The 17099-nt window shown below is 38.7% G+C and overlaps 1 protein-coding gene and 1 pseudogene across 5 annotated transcripts in view; one reads left to right on the forward strand and one right to left on the reverse strand.

Annotated features, from left to right (window-relative positions):
• sbf1 (SET binding factor 1) overlaps positions 1-17099 on the reverse strand; it is a 67742-nt gene that overhangs the window by 21728 nt on the left and 28915 nt on the right. For all 5 annotated transcript variants that reach the window (XM_088347071.1, XM_088347074.1, XM_088347073.1 and 2 more), the window contains 13 exons: positions 16510-16642; positions 16327-16435; positions 16130-16243; positions 14981-15058; positions 11023-11136; positions 10824-10952; positions 8004-8102; positions 6326-6533; positions 5073-5185; positions 4858-5007; positions 2455-2523; positions 2219-2380; positions 180-448 (listed from right to left, as the gene is read on the reverse strand). In XM_088347071.1, coding sequence (XP_088203197.1) covers positions 180-448; positions 2219-2380; positions 2455-2523; positions 4858-5007; positions 5073-5185; positions 6326-6533; positions 8004-8102; positions 10824-10952; positions 11023-11136; positions 14981-15058; positions 16130-16243; positions 16327-16435; positions 16510-16642 — 1747 coding nt within the window. The remainder of the gene's footprint in view (positions 1-179; positions 449-2218; positions 2381-2454; positions 2524-4857; positions 5008-5072; positions 5186-6325; positions 6534-8003; positions 8103-10823; positions 10953-11022; positions 11137-14980; positions 15059-16129; positions 16244-16326; positions 16436-16509; positions 16643-17099) is intronic.
• On the forward strand, positions 13031-13190 carry LOC148356911 (U2 spliceosomal RNA; annotated as a pseudogene).

The raw sequence follows: 17099 nt of genomic DNA on the forward strand, positions 1-17099 counted from the left end.
AGGTGTCTGGTAACTTTTTGTTATGAGTTTCGGACACTGCCACTTTATTTGTTCAATTATTTATATGGCATATTATTGTATCAAACTATTGACGTATACATTTATTTCTACATAGAGTAGGATTGGTTCTCCATTGCCTTGCGATAGAGCAGTATGTTTTTTATTGGCGTTTTCAATACCTGTTGGTGACGTAGCTGTTGCTAACGCTCTCCACATCTGCGAGGCCCGAGCTCCGGAGCAGACGGTTTTTGCTGGTGTCCAGCGGTAGCAGCAAGTAGCTCATCCGATTAGCATAGTGGATAGCCTGGCTGAAGACAGTGCTTTCTTCCTTTTGCACGCGCTCAAACTGCACGTCCTTACAGAAGGTCGGCCAAAGTCGGCTTTGCTCCGACGCCAGCTCCAGGGCGCTGATTTCCCGCCCACCGCCCGTTCCCTCCGGCTGCTGTTCCTGTAGATGAAAAATAGCAATGCACGATAGATATTGGGTGGGTAACGGCCAAATACAGTGTCAGTTATCAGCCCCTACACAACTAGCAGCATAACCTGGTCGTCCCTTCTCTGTACCTTTTCCTAAAGTGCAGGAGGCACAGTAGAGCTTCATTCATTTAAAAAGCCTTTGTCAATAGATTTTTATTTTTTTAGCAAAACTCTGTTCTCTCTTTACAAACTTTTCATATTGTTCGGCAACAAAGAGCTTGGCCAAGATAATATGAAGTATTTAGGTTCCTCGTAAGAATATATTTGGATTATTTTTAGAAGTAGTGACAACATTTGGTCGTGGTCACCTCTCGTCCACTTCATAATGTGCGTGAGACCCCGGAGAGTTTGGCGAAGATAAGAGTTGAACCTTTCATGTCCCTCATGACAATAATGTCTGGCTTTTCTATAGAAGTAGTAGGACAAGTTGGTCTCCTCTCTGACTCTTCGTAGTGTGGATGAGGCACCGTAGAGCTTGGTCAAAACAAGTTTATCGGCATTTATGTCCCACATGAGAATACACTTCGATTTTCTCAGTGTTCTAGTTTGCCCGCGTCCCTGCGTCCTAGACGTATCGTTTTTGCTGGGGACGCATTGTGTCAAATCAACGTGCGTCCCGGGACGCAACTTTTTTGACACCAAATTGTCATTATTATCAGATTACTTTTTTTTTTAACAAAGATTTACCGCACTCCGAACTTTTTGTCAGGCAGATCCGCCATTGTTGTTTTGGTCTCGCGCCGATCTCGGCAAACCAGATCTCGTTTCTCCGAGATGACGTCATTGTTTTGGTGGTTGTCGAGTGAAAGAGAAGTATGCCTCCGAAAAAACAGTTGGTATCAGGTGCAAATCAACAAAAAATTGGTAATTTCTTCAGTGTCGATAATAAGTCGAAACATGATACAGAAAGTGGTAACAACGGCAATAATTCCGGCACGAAAAAAACGCGGAGAAATTCTTCAGAAGACCGCGAAGGCAAGGAAAACACGTGTTTTGAAGCGAACGATTCGACGAAAGATAATAAACAAAAGAATACTCCGAGCAAGAAAAGGACTTTCCTGCTAAAATGGACGTCCCTGTGTCCTAGACGCATCATTTTTGGTGGGGACGCATAGTGTTTTGACACAAAATTTTCATTATTTCGATTATTTTTTTTAACAAAGATTTACCGCACTCCAAACTTTTCGTCAGGCAGATCCGCCATTGTTGCTTTGATCTCGCGGTTCGAGTTTTCGTCTGCACGCCGATCTCGGCCAAAGAGATCTTGTTGCTTCGAGATTACGTCATTGTTGAGGTGCTTGTTGTCGAGTTAAGGTGAAAATCAACACAAAATTGGTCATTTGGACCACAGACATATACAGAGAGCTTGGCAAAGATAAGAAAGAGTTGAACCATTTATGTCCAACATTAAAATAAATTGATTTCCTACAGACATAGTAGCACAACTTGGGCGTGTCTCCTTCTTAACTCTTCATTATGTGCCCGATGCACCAGAGAGCTTAGCCAAGTAACCGTTCTAAACCTTTATGTTCCTCATTAGAGTAAATTTGGATTTTCTATACAAGTGGTAGCGCAACCTGGGTGTGTCTCCTCCTTACCTCTACATAATGTGTACGAGGCACCAGAGACCTACTAATGAGTCCAGCTAAAATAATGCCATTTAATAAAACCAAAAGATATATTTGTGTTAGCCAAGACATGTGTGGCATTGAGTATTTTATAATGTTTTCTCTGAACTCACAAGGTGGTTGCCACCGTTTCTGTCCTCCGTTTCCATGTAAAGTGCTCGTATGTGGTTCTGGACGTCGCTGTAGAACATGGCCTCCCAGAACTGCATGTTGGTCCACACTGTGTGCTCCTGGACGCAGCTGTAGGCAAACTGGGTGATGCCGGCCCCTAATTTCTAAAATAATTTCATATTAAACATCAAGTGGGGCTTTGTGATTTCATGATAATATCTTGTAATGATAGACTTACTCTGCAAAAGGCTGTGACCAATGGTAGAAGGGCCGCCGCAATGCCGTGTTCATCCATATGCGAGCAGTCCTAAGGTTTGTAGGAGGGAGAGATGCTTTCAAAATATGCACGGGGGAATATAACATATCAAATAAGTGGTTTGGTTTGGATTCTCTTTTCCATTTTCTTTTTCACCTATTAATTTGTTTATTTCAAAATTGTTTATTTATAATCATTTAATCTCATTTGAATTATTATTTTACTATTTCATTTATTTTACCCATGTATTTATTTATTTGTCTATTTTTTATGTAATTAGGTAATTTATTTTTACATTGTATTTTCTTACATTTTTATTTAATTTATTGATTGATTTGTATTCCATATTGTCCACAATATAAAGTGCACTGGATTATAAAGCGCACCACCCAAAAATAATCTTTTGTCATATATTTTCCATACATAAGGCGCTAAAGTAGGAACATTAACAGAACAGTCAGATGGGACAGTCAAAATTTATTAACCCCTTCATGACTCTTGAGAAGTCTGTACGATGTCAACGGTCACTGAAATACATCATGCCACATATCATTGGAAAGCTTAAACTCTTGGGATTCAAGAAATACTCATGACGATCAGCCTGAAATAAGATACCCGAAAAATATAAAGCCGGGTTAGCTTACTTAAAGCTGTTGTCTTGCAGAGATCTCATTCGATGATATTACGCAACAATGGTAGTGAATCCAACCATATTTATGTACTCCAAAACACGCGATAATCCCGACAAATAAAAAAAGAAAATCAGCCAAAAAGCATCTCTGCATTGATGGACGTTGCTTGTTGCTAGCTGTCTGTTTAGCCCCATAATTCCCATTTTACAAATAAGCAGACAGTAAAATTATTTTCTCTAGGCCCAACTTGTGATTCACATCTTTTTCGGCAAGTTAGCCTAAACGAGCCTGTAAACACTAAAATGTCCCACTTCCGTTACCTCTGAATAACTTTAGCCAATACTGACCGATTCAAATAATGATCGACTTATCGAATAGGAAATGAAACGCCTGTATATTAATCCCAGCATGCACTGCGCACTACTTCTACGGGGGAAAATCAAGTCGGCGGCTGCATACCGTAGTTGCGACTCAATATTGGTCATTATATAAGCCTCACCATATTATACGGAGCATGATGGTAAATGGTCTGCATTTATATAGCGCTTTTTCAAGTCAATGAAGACCTCCCAAAGCGCTTTACAATGTGCTTCACACTTACACATTCACAAACACGCACGCACGCACACACACGCACACGCACACACGCACACACACACACACCAATATGGAGTCATGCAAGGCGCCCAGCGGCTTATTGGGGGCATTCGGGATTTAGTGTCTTGCCCAAGGACACTTCGACATAAAACACGAAGAAGCCGGGAATCGAAACTGATCAGCTTTTGAAAAAATTGAAGGCTTTTAGGTGCGCCTTATCGTGCGGAAAACACGGTATTGAAAATGATTTATTATTAGTAGATTAGATTTTCGTTTTATTTTATTTACTTTAAATTTATTTATTTATTCCTACTTATTTAGTTGTATATACATTTCAATTTAATTATTCATTTATTTTTTTAAATGTATTTTGTAATTATTTATTCTCACCATATAATTTTTAAAATCATGTTCTTATTTTTGTTTAATTGTGTAATTGTAATCCTGTGCAGTCGTTTGTGATATTTTTGTGATTGAGGGCTATATAAATGTGACTTGACTTATGTTTTAAAATATTTTTTTCTTGTTTTTATTTTATAGTATACAAGCATAATCGCCTGTTATTGCAAAGCTTGGTATTGCCTGGCATGCTACTTGTGTGAGGTTGTTGGGGCCGTGGTTTGTTGAAAAAGCACCAGGGAGCCACTAAGGAGCACCAGAGAGCCGCATGGCCGGATGCAGCTCCAGAGCTGCCTGTACACGAGAGCAGATGTTTATCGTTTTTGTTGGTTTATTGGGGGATCCTTGACACCAAACCTAACTAAAAAAATAAATGAAAAAAACAACCACTCCCAAAGGTCTTAAGTACTGTGTTAATTTTTAACGAAAACGCACGCGCGCGCACACGCACGCGCGCGCGCACACACACACAAACACACAACAAGCCAACCACCCAACCAACCAACCTTATTTTTTTGTTGTTGTTGATTTTTTTAAATTGTTTTACTTACTTTTTTAACCACCTAAGACCTGGCATCTAGTACATGTTTGGACATAAGTGCACATTTTACAAGAAGCTAGAGTCTTTGGAGGTTAAATGTACGTTGATTCTGAATTTATTTTAAAACGTTTTAATTTTCATTATTTATCAATGAATCAATCGGATGTAGAATGACAATAACTAATCCATCAGACGTAGAAGAAGGCGTCGCCAAACCTGCAAGGTGCAGTTCATCATTCGGACCACGTAATCAAACTGCTGGTCGTCCAGCACGGCCCGGTTCTGCAAAACGTGCTGATTCAGCTCTTGAGTCAGACAAACCCGGGCCGCCCGACCCTTCAGTGCACGCAGAACCGCTGGCATCAGCTGACGAAAGAAGAAGAGATCTGTTCCAATAGCCGATCATTAAAACACAACTTTTTCACACCTACCTTCTTGGCCTCCAGCATTTTGTTCTCGAAGATGTACGTGATGCAGTTGCGGACCACCTCCAGCCGGCGGGCGCTGTTAGCCAGAGCATTGCTGTTCCGGTCTAGATGTTCTCCTATGGAAGTTACGGAATGATTTAGCACCTTCAACATTAAGCTACGCCATGCTATTATCGTTCTACTAACTCAGAATGATCACATTTTTGCTTTTCCCTTTAGCATCACTGCAAGTCCTGTAGCCAACAAATGCAGTATTGTATCGCTAAATAGCAAAAACTCTCAGAAGCACACAAGATCATTAAAGCGTAATGTTTAACCATTAGATGTTAATCTATTGGGTAGTGCAACCGAAAGCGAGTGCTACAAAGCACAAGGAAGCATACAAACTACAGTGACTCAAAGGGAGCAAACCACGACAGTTTTCATTCTCATTTTTTTGCTGAGCCTTTTGCAAAGTCAACTCAAGTTATGTTTATTAGTATAGCCCTTAATCAGAAGGAGTCTCATGGAACTACATAGACCACCATTATTACACCATTCCCCGATCTAAAACCTACATGTGGGCAAGGAACAAAGAAATAAAAGTCAAAAATAACTAAAAAAGATACAAAAAAATGGTAAAGGAAAACAGGGGGAAAAGAACAAGAAAAAAGGAAAAGAGCATTTGAAAAAAGAAAAACAGAAGAAAGGAAAAATGAGGGAAGAAAAAAAGGAAAAGAAAGACAAAACGAGAAAGAAGACATCTTTTAAAACTGCATATTTATATAAGAGTTCATGTATTTTTGTCTATTATACAAATCAATATTGTTTTTAAATGAATGAAAGTTGTATTTTTACCACAATGAGGGACTCAATAATACAACGTCCCTTTGAGGGGGGTGATTAATATTGGACGGCCCTTATTTTAATAACTTTTGTTACACTTCACAATTGTGTCCCACTTGTTTAATCTTGACAAAAACATATATTTTACTATCTAACTGAAGCCTGAAATGTGGTAAAAATTGTTCACTTCATCATCTAGGCTTCATTTCCATGGTTATCAGGTTTTTGCTTCTCCCTTTAGCATCACTGTAAGCCCTGAGACCCTAGACAATAAATAGAGCACAAAAAAATTCCCTACTGTAGCATTTGAGATTCTGAACTGAATAATGAGGGCCCAAAAAAACCCGAAAGCGTTGTAATGCAGGGACGTCGTACCACTGGGCTCTAGGGTCTTATATAAACTCTCAGGTGACATTTGAAAGGCAGCTTACCCAACGGAGGTCCAGACGGGACCATGCTCTTGACGTCCACCTTGACCACAGGGGGCGCAGTCATCAGCTTGGCGCTAGCGTGGTCGATGAAGAGCTGAACCGTGACTTCGTCCAGTCCGGGGAAGGGGCTCTGGATCTTGGTGACATTCTGGCAATTTTCTGAAGGTCGGTGGACTTTGTGCATGGTCACTGCCGGGTAGGGATTCTCCTGGTGAACGGAAAACAGTAATATATATAATAAATGTATCATCGATTGGTTATGTCCATGCAACTTAGCGAGGGTGATGATTCGTGTGTCTTTTTCATATTTTTTTTCACAGGCTTCGCTTCCATAGTTATCGTTAGCAAGTTTTTGCTTCTCGCTTTAGCATCCCTGAAGGCTTTGAGACCTATCATGTCAAGTCAAGTCACATTTATTTATATAGCCCTTAATCACAAAAATGTCTCAAAGAACTGCACAGGATTACAATGACACAATTACCTGATCTTAAACCAACATCAATTAACACATCACAAAACATAAAGGATTGTATTGTTGACTCAAACTAGTTTCTGATTGAAATTAGGTTTTTGGATTTGCATCTTTGTGAAAGGTTAAATTTAACTCCAGACGAGGTCATCACCGACTGACATTAAACGACTGTAACATAAAAAAAAAATAATTAATCAACAAATAATAATACAAAACACATAATTGCTGTTGAATTAGTGGTTTTATTGTGATTATATGAAATTAAAACAAAATTGGAGGACATTTGTCAAAAGCACATGCAGCTAGAGGTATGAGCTAAGAGCCCCTACTTACTACAACACACATTCCCGTCCACCCCTGTGTGGTCCAGGCTTCATCATCCCCTGACCCCCATGCTTAAATCGGAATGCTTGGACCCTTGGTTTTATTGCCATTATAAAAAAGCAAAACAAGATTGGAGGATTTCTTCTGTCAGTGTATGAAACTACAGATGAGTTTCTTGTCAATGTAACGAGCCGGTAAAAGCTAGGTGTAGCTCATTTTAAAATCTGCTAAGTAGTGAACCAGCAATAACCGAAGCCCAAAGTGTATGTAGGTATATATATATATATATATATATATATATATATATATATATATATATATATATATATATATATATATATATATCGTTAGTTTTCATTTAATCATTATTATTCTCACTGTGTATATTATATATATATATATATATATATATATATATATGAATCAGTCATAAGGGCTTTGCAAAAAGATATAAATAGATCTACTTTATTTCATTTCTCTTTTAAAAGACTAACATTATATCTGGAGGCAGGGGTGGGGGGCACTTGTCTCGCCAAACCAACCACTTTTGGACGTAGCGGCCTAATAAGATCGGTGGAATGCTTGAATAACCGTTCTTAATGACACATTGGACGACATTGAGGTACTTTTCACATTTCTCAGTTCCTTATTAATGGAATGTTGCCTGGTCAAAATTCTTAAATCAGTTTGCCGTAAAAGCGTTAGTATTTTTGTTTCCATGGATATCAGGGTTTTGCTTTTAGATTTAGCATCATTGCAAGCCTTGGGACCCATAGCCAATAAATAGAGTCGAAAAGTACAGTATCGAATCACCAATTTGCGAGCAAGATTCTGAACTGAAACAAGAGGAAAGCATTGTGGGATATATTTTTGAAGGCATACGTTTTTAAAAAGCTGCTCAGCCAGCTCCTTGATGTGGTTCATGACTTTGTGGGGCGACGCCTCCTCCCGCCTTATCCTCTCCACATCATTGGCAACGAGCTGTGGAAAAAAAATGAAATGTTAAATATGGAAATAAAGTAACATACCATGAAATAATAATTTAAAAATTCCATACATTCAAAACAAAGATAAATAGTTTTAAAGTAAACATATTGGAAAAATAAACACAAACATTTTAAATTATTACAAAAAAAAAGAAATCACCCAAAAATTTAAAATACAATATTTTCCAAATAAATAAATAAAAGCAGTAATTAAAAATAAATATGGATAGATATGAAATAATGAATCTGAAAAATATTTTTAATTAAAATGAATACAATTAAAAAAAAAACAAGAAAAAAAGAAAAGAATAAAAATAATTTTAAAATAAATGAATGCATCAATCAAATATAAACAAATCTAAAATAAAAAAATAATAAAAACTTAAAATGTATAAAAAATAAGTTAAAGGAAAAATAAATAATTTTAAAAGAAATAATTTGAAAAAAAGAAATACAAACTATTAAATTAATACAAAAATTCTGAAAAGTATTGATAATAATTTTAAAATAAAGAAATGCATCAATTAAAAACAAATATATTTTGAATAAATACACTTAAAAATTAATACAAAAAATAAAATAAATACAAAATGTTAGCTATGAAAAGGTAAAATAATATTACACAAAATAAACAAATGCATTAAATTAAAAGTAAACAAGAATAGATATCAAATAAATGAAAAAAAACACTAACAATCAAATTGAATACAAAATAAATTAATGAATTAACGAATAAATGTAAAGGAATACACAAATTGAGAATCAGTAAATAGGCGATATGTTCCGGTACACTGTACAACAGGGGTGTCAAAGTCAAATGGACGGAGGGCCAAATAAAACATTTGGCTACAAGCCGAGGGTCGGACTGTCCAATCTTTACTGAAACCAAGATTTGACCTACTGAAAACACAACAAATATATTACAATATGATTGGATAAATAAAGCAATATTTTCTTATGACTCTGTCAGTCATTTTTAATTTCAGCAGGCACAAAATACAAATGTCCTTTATATAAAAAACTCATAACATATCTCATAACAACAACTCATAACCATTTTCTATCATTCAATCATCTGAAATTATTAAAAAGAAATATTGCCTCGAAATACAATAAAATAAAGTGCAAAAATCTCTTGTTACTTAAAACCAATAGCAATCAACACACTGGACCTCATCTGTCCTGCTCAAATGTACATTGACTTTCCTTTCTGTGCTTTCTCTGGGTTAGTGTGAAAAAAAGGAATTACTGATTAACAAATAATAACAATCAAAAGTCATTTTCTCTGCTAAATAGGAGACAATTTCATCAAAAGACTGTTGTCCACATCAAGATCTATTTTCCATGAAAAGCCGAAAAACAAGAAACACTCCCAAAAACAACATAGTCAACATAGACAATAAAGCTTTAAAATTCCCGAGGGGAACAACAAAAAACAAGACCTTCTTTATGTGCATATTTAACTTTTAAACTTGAACGGAGTAAAAACTTCAAATGTGTAATTGCACAGGAAACATTACTGTATTATTACTGTATTTACATACATTTATATACAGTACTGTATTACTACAACTCTACATTACTTGTTTGAGGCGTGTGTTTTGTTTCATGATGCCGTCTAATATTATACTCTTTCATCACCGCCACACTTTCTCCACATAGCAGACACACAGGTTTTCCAGCTACCTCCGTGAACATGTACTCCAACTCCCACCTTGTTTGAAAGCCCCGGTTTTCAGTGTCCACCTTCCGTTTAGCCATTGTTGATGGGTATCTGTGGGCTAATTTTTGCTGTTATGCTAATGACTGCTGCTGATCGACTGCTGAATAAATCAAACCGCCTCCCGCTTTGCTCCCGCTCGGCGCGTCCCCGTTGCATTGTGGGAAATGTAGTATTCATGCGTACTGCGGGCTGCTGGCTTGCAGCGGCCTGCGGGCCGGATCTAATAATATATTGATATCGTCACGCGGGCCAGGTAAAACCCTCTCGCGGGCCTAATGTGGCCCGCGGGCCTTGACTCTGACATATGTGCTGTACAACCTTTGAGATTTGATCCTCAACGTGAGAACCGTTTTAATCTAGGCTGAAAACATACTTATATTCTATAGCTTATGAATGAATATTGCAACATCCATTGCAGCCTGGTCATCCTAGAAGAGGGATTACTTTGTGTGCGGTCCCTTCTCAAGTTTTCTTTATTTTCTTCATGCTGAGGTTTTTCCTTGCCCTCAAGTAGGTTTTAGATCACAGGCTGGTGTAATAATAGTCTGTAGTCCACACAGCCCTTTGAGACTTTTTTGTGTTTTAAGGGCTATACAATTAATATGACTTGACTTGTCCTGGCTGAGTTTGGCCTCAAGTTGCTTGTATGAAGGCAGGTTAATTTTGCTCAGCTTCAGTCACTGTGGTGATTTATTCTCTACAGCTAGCCTGCTCCTGACCAGGTTAACAACTTGACTACGATTATTCCCAGAGATACATCTGGCACTTCTTTTGTTGCACATGTTAAAAATGAATGGGTTTTATAACCCCCTAGCCCCCCAAAACATTTTCTCTTTGGATCTACACAATTGATGTAGGTCACCCTTTTTTACTTCCAGCAATACATGTCTCCAAAATATGACAGATTTAAATGCCTCAACAAAGCCAAGATGAGTTCAAAGGATGAGTAAAGAACTTTCAGAGTTGAGAGCTCAGGAGTGTTTCCAACCTGACCTGATCAAACAAATCGGTGGCCCTGTAGGGAGGCCCCCTCTCTGACACAAAGCCGGCAAAGGCCATGCCGTCCAAAACCTTCATAAGGAAGTCGTCCTCCGCCAGCGCTCGTTGGCCGAGGAAGGCCGCCTTGGAGAAAGAAAAAAAATAATTGCTGGATTTCGATAAAAGTTTTGAGACTGAAATTATCGAGTCGTACCTTGTGGAAGCGGATGACGGGCTCGGGGTGAATGCGGATGATATGTAAACACCAGCGATAACCTTGGAAGAGCTGAGCAAATAGCCACAGGAAGATGGCCCGGATTTCCTTATCCTGAGACATATGTCACAGAGCAAGGCCCACCATTACTTCATGTTATTGTTTTTAATGTTGTTTCTCATATTATTTTTTAAAAATATTTTTATTTGTTTGAGTATTTTAAATGTATTTATTTTTGCGATGCAATTTATTTATTTTTCCCATTTATTTATTTATAAATTATTTATTATTGTACTTATCTAATTTTTGTATTAATTTCTTTATTTTTGTAAGATGTATGTACTTATTTTTTCCATTAATTATTTACAAATATTTGCATATATTTTAAATTTATGCATTTCTCTCGCATTTACTTATGTATTTAGCACAATTTTATAAAATTAATTAATTTATTCATTTCTTGTTTACATTTTTAATGTATAGTTTTTATTCATTGTACATGTATGTACCTATTTTCTATTTGAAATTGATGTTTCTATATTTTAAATGTATGCATTTCCCCCACATTTATTTATTTATTCTACAATCTTTTTTTTCATTCAATTTATCTATATTTTATGTATTTTGTATTTACCGTAAATTCCGGACTATAAGCCGCTACTTTTTTCCCAAACTTTCAACCCTGCGGCTTATTCAGTGACGCGTCCAATTTATGTAATTTTTTTAACGGCCGCCAGCGGCGCTCGAGTACAAAAGGTAAGATTTGGACTGCAACTTAAATTAGCGTAGACATATCCTCATCAGGGCAGCATGGCGGCGCAGTGGTTAGCGCGTGTCCTGAGTGGGTTCAAATCCAGCTACCGGCCTTGCTGTGCGGAGTTTGTATGTTCTCCCCGTGCTTGCGTGGGTTTCCTCCGGGCACTCCGTTTTCCTCCCACATTCCAAAAACATGCATTTCAGGTGGATTGGCTGGTCCAAATTGTCCCTAGGTGTGACTGAGCGAGTGAGTTGTCCGTCCCTGTGTGCCCTGCGATTGGCTGGCAACCAGTCCAGGGTGTCCCCTGCCCACTGCCCGATGATTGCTGGGATGGGCTCCAGCATCCCCGCTACCCTACTAAGGATAAGCGGTGCAGCTGATGAGATGAGATATCCTCGTCATGCAAATTGCAAAAAGAAAGGCACATGACGCAACTTTCAGGCTAAATGCAATCGAGCAGTTCGATATAGAAGGAAACAGAGCTACTGCACGTAAACTCTACTTTGCGAGCGTGTTGCTAGCGTGTTTTTGAATAAGGGAGCGTGGGACAACGTCCATAAGACAAAGTCTCGTTCCCATACTGAAGGAAGACGACTTTGATGACATCAGTTATAAGGAGGAAGATGAGGGCGGTTTACCCTGCTTACTGCAAGTACGGTATGTTTTTTCAACAGAGCTGTTTACTGTGTTGCGAGTGTGTTGCTAGTAGCGTTTTGCTACCCTTCACAGGCACGGTTTGGGATGAAAGTTATATTATTATTAAAGCTTTGAAAACTCTCTCGGTGTACCGTCTTTCTTTGTAAATATGTGTAACCATGAATAATATCTATTTGCAACTGTATATTTTTGTAATGTATTTATTTTAGAAACTTATTCTGATATGTTTTGCACGAGCAAATGAAAAAGAAGGGGCGGGGCAAACGCGGGCTGACGGGAAGTGGAGTAAAGGTGAGACGTGTTTGTGGACGCGGCCGACAATAATGGATGTATATTTTTCCCACCCTTACCTTTGGAAATATACACTTTTTTCCTTGGATTACTTTCAACGGGCACCCGGACTCTGCAGGTCTGCATTAAATCTTAAGTACCAGAATCATTTTCCGTTCATTTTGCCGGCTGTGTTTTTTGGACTGTGCCGGTTATGGTGTTTGAAGCCAGGACCTTAACTTGGCCTTTTAAAGCCAGGACCTAGGTCCTTAGCTTGGCCTTTTAATGCTAGGACCTTAGTAGCAAGGCTTTGATGCTAGGTCCTTAGCTTGGCCTTAAGGCTTTGATGCTTGGTCCTTAGCTTGGCCTTCCTATGAAGTCACTATCTTTGATTTTTGCATTTCGGAGATGGAATATGAGCTTGCTCTGTCCACTCCACGCATCGGCCCGGTATTGCAGTACCTCCGGGAACGGTGCATTCGCACCGATCGCAGCAAGGCTTTAGGGCTAGGACCTTAGCTTGGCCTTTTGGCTGAGAGTAAGTGTCCCGGCTCCTAGGCTTTGTAGCGTATTATGAACTGACCGATAACGGATAATGGATAATGAATAACGAAGATAGATCAATAACCCTTAAAAACCCCAAAACCCCAATTTCGTGTTTGTATTGCATTTTTTCAATGTGGGCGCATGCGGCTAATATATAGGTGCGGCTTGTGTATGTACAAAACGGGTTCTCCTCCCAAAATGTGGTGGGTGCGGCTTATAATCAGGTGCGCTCTATAGTCCGCAATTTACGGTAGTTTTGTATCTATGTACCGTATTTTCCGCACTATAAGGCGCACCGGGTTATAGGGCGCACCCCCAAAAAATAGTTTTGGGTCCTATATTTTCCATACATAAGGCGCACTGGATTATAAGGCGCTTCAATGGGAACGTCGACAAAACAGTCAGATAGTTCAGTCAAACTTATTACCCCCTTAACATTCCGAAAGCCTGCAAAGAAGCAAATACGTGTCTCAGACATGTACGGAAACAGTGTCTGTACGATGTCACCAATCACTCAAATGCATCGTTCCAAATATCATTCGGAAGGTTAAAGTCTTGGGATTCAAGAAATGCCAAACATTTCTTAGTTTCCATTTTATTTTTTGCTGGCAACTGTGTGGACAGCAAAGTAAGAATTTTATTGTGCAGGAGAACGGGGTTCTTTACTGTGCATATGACAATAAACACTTGGAATTGAATTAAGTTTAGAAATAGACCCATCACAGAAACATCAAGATCGTTCTAAAACAAGATACTGGGAAAATATAAAGCCGCATAGCTCACCTAAGTTCTCTTGCAGCCATCACGTTCAATAATGATACGTAACCATGGTCTTCTTACAACCGTGAGTGTAGTAAATCCAGGAGAGTAAAATATTTACAAATACAGAATAGTAAAAAATGTTTTCTCTATGCCGTAGTGCAACCCAACATGTGATTCACATTCATCTTTTTCGGCCAATTGCAGGCTTTGTTTCGCCCTTTAGCCTAGGCGAGCCTGTAAATGATAAAAAGGATCCGCCCCCTTTACCTCCGAATAACTTTAGCCAAAAGTGACTGATTCAAAAGATGATTGACACATTGGTTAGGAAATGAAACGCCGGTATATAAATCCCAGCATACACCGCGGACTACTTCGCCTCTGGGGGAAAATCTAGTCGGCGGCTGCTTAGTTGCAAGACTTTGCAACTTAATATTGATCCATATATAAGGCGCACTGTATTATAAGGTGCATGGTCAGCTTTTGAAAAAAATAAAGGCTTTTAGGTGCGCCTTATAGTGCGGAAAATACAGTATTCAGATTTATGTATTCAGTATTCCCATTGAAAAATGATTTCTAATTTATCATTCCATTTAATTTTGTTTTTTAAATTTGCTTATTTTAATTGTTTGCATTTATGTTTCCCATTTCTTATTTTTTAACAATTCATTTTATGTTTTTTATTTAAATGTAAATGTAAATTTGTTATTCCTATACATTAAAAAAAAAGATAATTTTATTCAAATTAATATTTTAATCATTTTGAATTTATGTTATATACAAGATCGGGTCTTATATATAAATTTATTTTTTCCCATTTTTTCATTATAAATAATCCTTTTTTAAAAAAAAATTTTTAAATCTTTTTTAATCATTTAAATTCTTTAAACGTAATTTTGATGTATCTATCAATTAAATGTCATAAGGTAACAAATACTCCACAAATGATTACAGGTAGCAGATTCCCACCTGGATTTTGGGAGCCGACGGTAGTGCAGACTGCGGCGGGAAGGCCTGATCTGCCATTTCCAGTTCAGGATCCAAAACCTGCAAGAAAAACAAAACAAAAACATCAAATCAGTAAAAAGCACTTAAGAAATAGTCCGGCTTTTTATCATCAAGGTTGGTGGCGAATATTGCAGGTCCATCCCGCTTCCTGGGTGCAGGTAAGCCCAGCTTTAGGGTTGCCTGCCAACTATCGAGAGCATCGTGGCCCCCGCTCGCATCCAGGCTCACTAGATTCTATCTTTTCCCTGAAAACTTTACGCTAATAAATTAAAGTTGCCTATCGGAGACGCCATCGGCACGTAATTACAGTTTTTTTCTAATGGGGACGGTCAGACCTATTACATTAGCGTTGTAAAGGGGGGAAATATTATGATTCTGCATTTTATAAAGACACTGCTGCACAGACAGTCTGTATTGTATATTGAACCTTAGTGGTGGAAAAATACTTCATCTCAATAAAAGACAATTGAATAAAATAATGAGCAAAAACACAACTACTTGCTCATAAACGTAATTTTAGGTATATAAATGTGTCATTATATTACATAACTTGAAGAGACTGACATGTTTAGTCCCATCGGTCAGACATGTTACTTTTCTTTCATTGTTTCCTTCTCTGGCCAATTGTTAGACACTTGGCTGCAGAATATGGCTTGCAGGCAATCAATTTAGTTATTGTTAGCTGCTCCTACTTCATCCTTCAGTGCCACTCGCCTTCCAAAGATGAACGTTGCAGAGTTCTCTGACTCAAGAATCTTTTACTTTACATCCCACTGTTTCCCTCTCTAGCTATACAGGTAAACCACCTGGCTGCAGGCTTGCTGTCAACTGCTTTAGTTATTGTTAGTTGCCTATGTCAGTTTTCAGTTTCACTCCACTTCTACAGTGAACATCACCAAGCCCCGTGATTTGGGAATCTTTTATTTTTTTCGTCCCAATGTTTCCTTCTCTGGACACTGATTTTAGCAAACGCTATTGTGAGCTGCTATGTGAAAAAAAGATTGCCATGCCCTTTCATAGCTGTTCAAGCAAGCAACCATCACATCTTCTACCTTTTTTCCCAAATGCTCCTTGTCTAGCCATTAAGCTCCAGGTTATGGCGCTTCTTACCATGGAGAGTGCTGTCTGAGTCTGCTGGAGAAGCGGCTCGGGCAACAGCGAGATGTGTACGCATTCCGGGATGGTGACCGTGCCACCATCCAGGTCGGCAACGATCACATCCAACTACGATGAGAAAAAAAAAATGTCATACATAATATGTGATTAAATACGTACTGAGTATAACTAAAAATGGTATTAAGACCCACCAGCTCTTGCGTTTCAGATCGGAAAAAGGAGTTGACGCCGATGATAAAAGGAGTGGGGGTGCTCAAAACCTCCAAGAGTTTGCCAGGCAGGATGGGAACGTATGTAAAGCTGCGGACACATCGAAATAACTCCACAAGGGACAACGTAATGGGCAGGGTGCGTCCCATGGATGGGGGCGGTACCTGTATTTGAGGGGGAACATGATGGCCAGCAAGGCCCGGCAGGCATCTGTTAATCGTTGATAGCTACTGGACAGGAACAAGATCTTGTGCTCCGTCAGAGCAGCGCAGAACAGGTAGAGGACGTTGATGATTCCTGGAGGAGGACAAAGAGGGACAACGTCAGTTTCCAGGGAGGGTCATACTCTGCCAAGCCTGCTCCTTTCCTGGATGCCCTAACCCATACCCTAAGAATAGGTATATTAAAGACAGATGAATGGAATGATGAAGGAACACATGGATGGATGAAGACATGGATGAATACATACTGTAATTCAATGGTTCCCAAAATTTTGCAGGCTGTGGCCCCTTTGGCTGCTCCAGTGTATTCCTTTGTGAACTTTTTTTTATGGCGTGAAGGTCGCAAATGCTGCTTTGATGGAGGTTTGTTTACCTCTCAGTCCACTTGTAGATACACCTACTTCGTCTTTTACTTATAATCCTTTTTACATGCTGTGACCATTTTAAAGGTGCTGGTACAAATGACTTGTTTCCTCTGGACCTAGCGACTACGCAAAAGTAAATTCTGCAACGGGCGTTTTTTTCTGTTCCAC

This window comes from Urocampus carinirostris, chromosome 11, assembly GCF_059441175.1.
Source record: "Urocampus carinirostris isolate Australia breed hairy pipefish chromosome 11, RoL_Ucar_1.0, whole genome shotgun sequence".
Taxonomy (NCBI): domain Eukaryota; kingdom Metazoa; phylum Chordata; class Actinopteri; order Syngnathiformes; family Syngnathidae; genus Urocampus; species Urocampus carinirostris.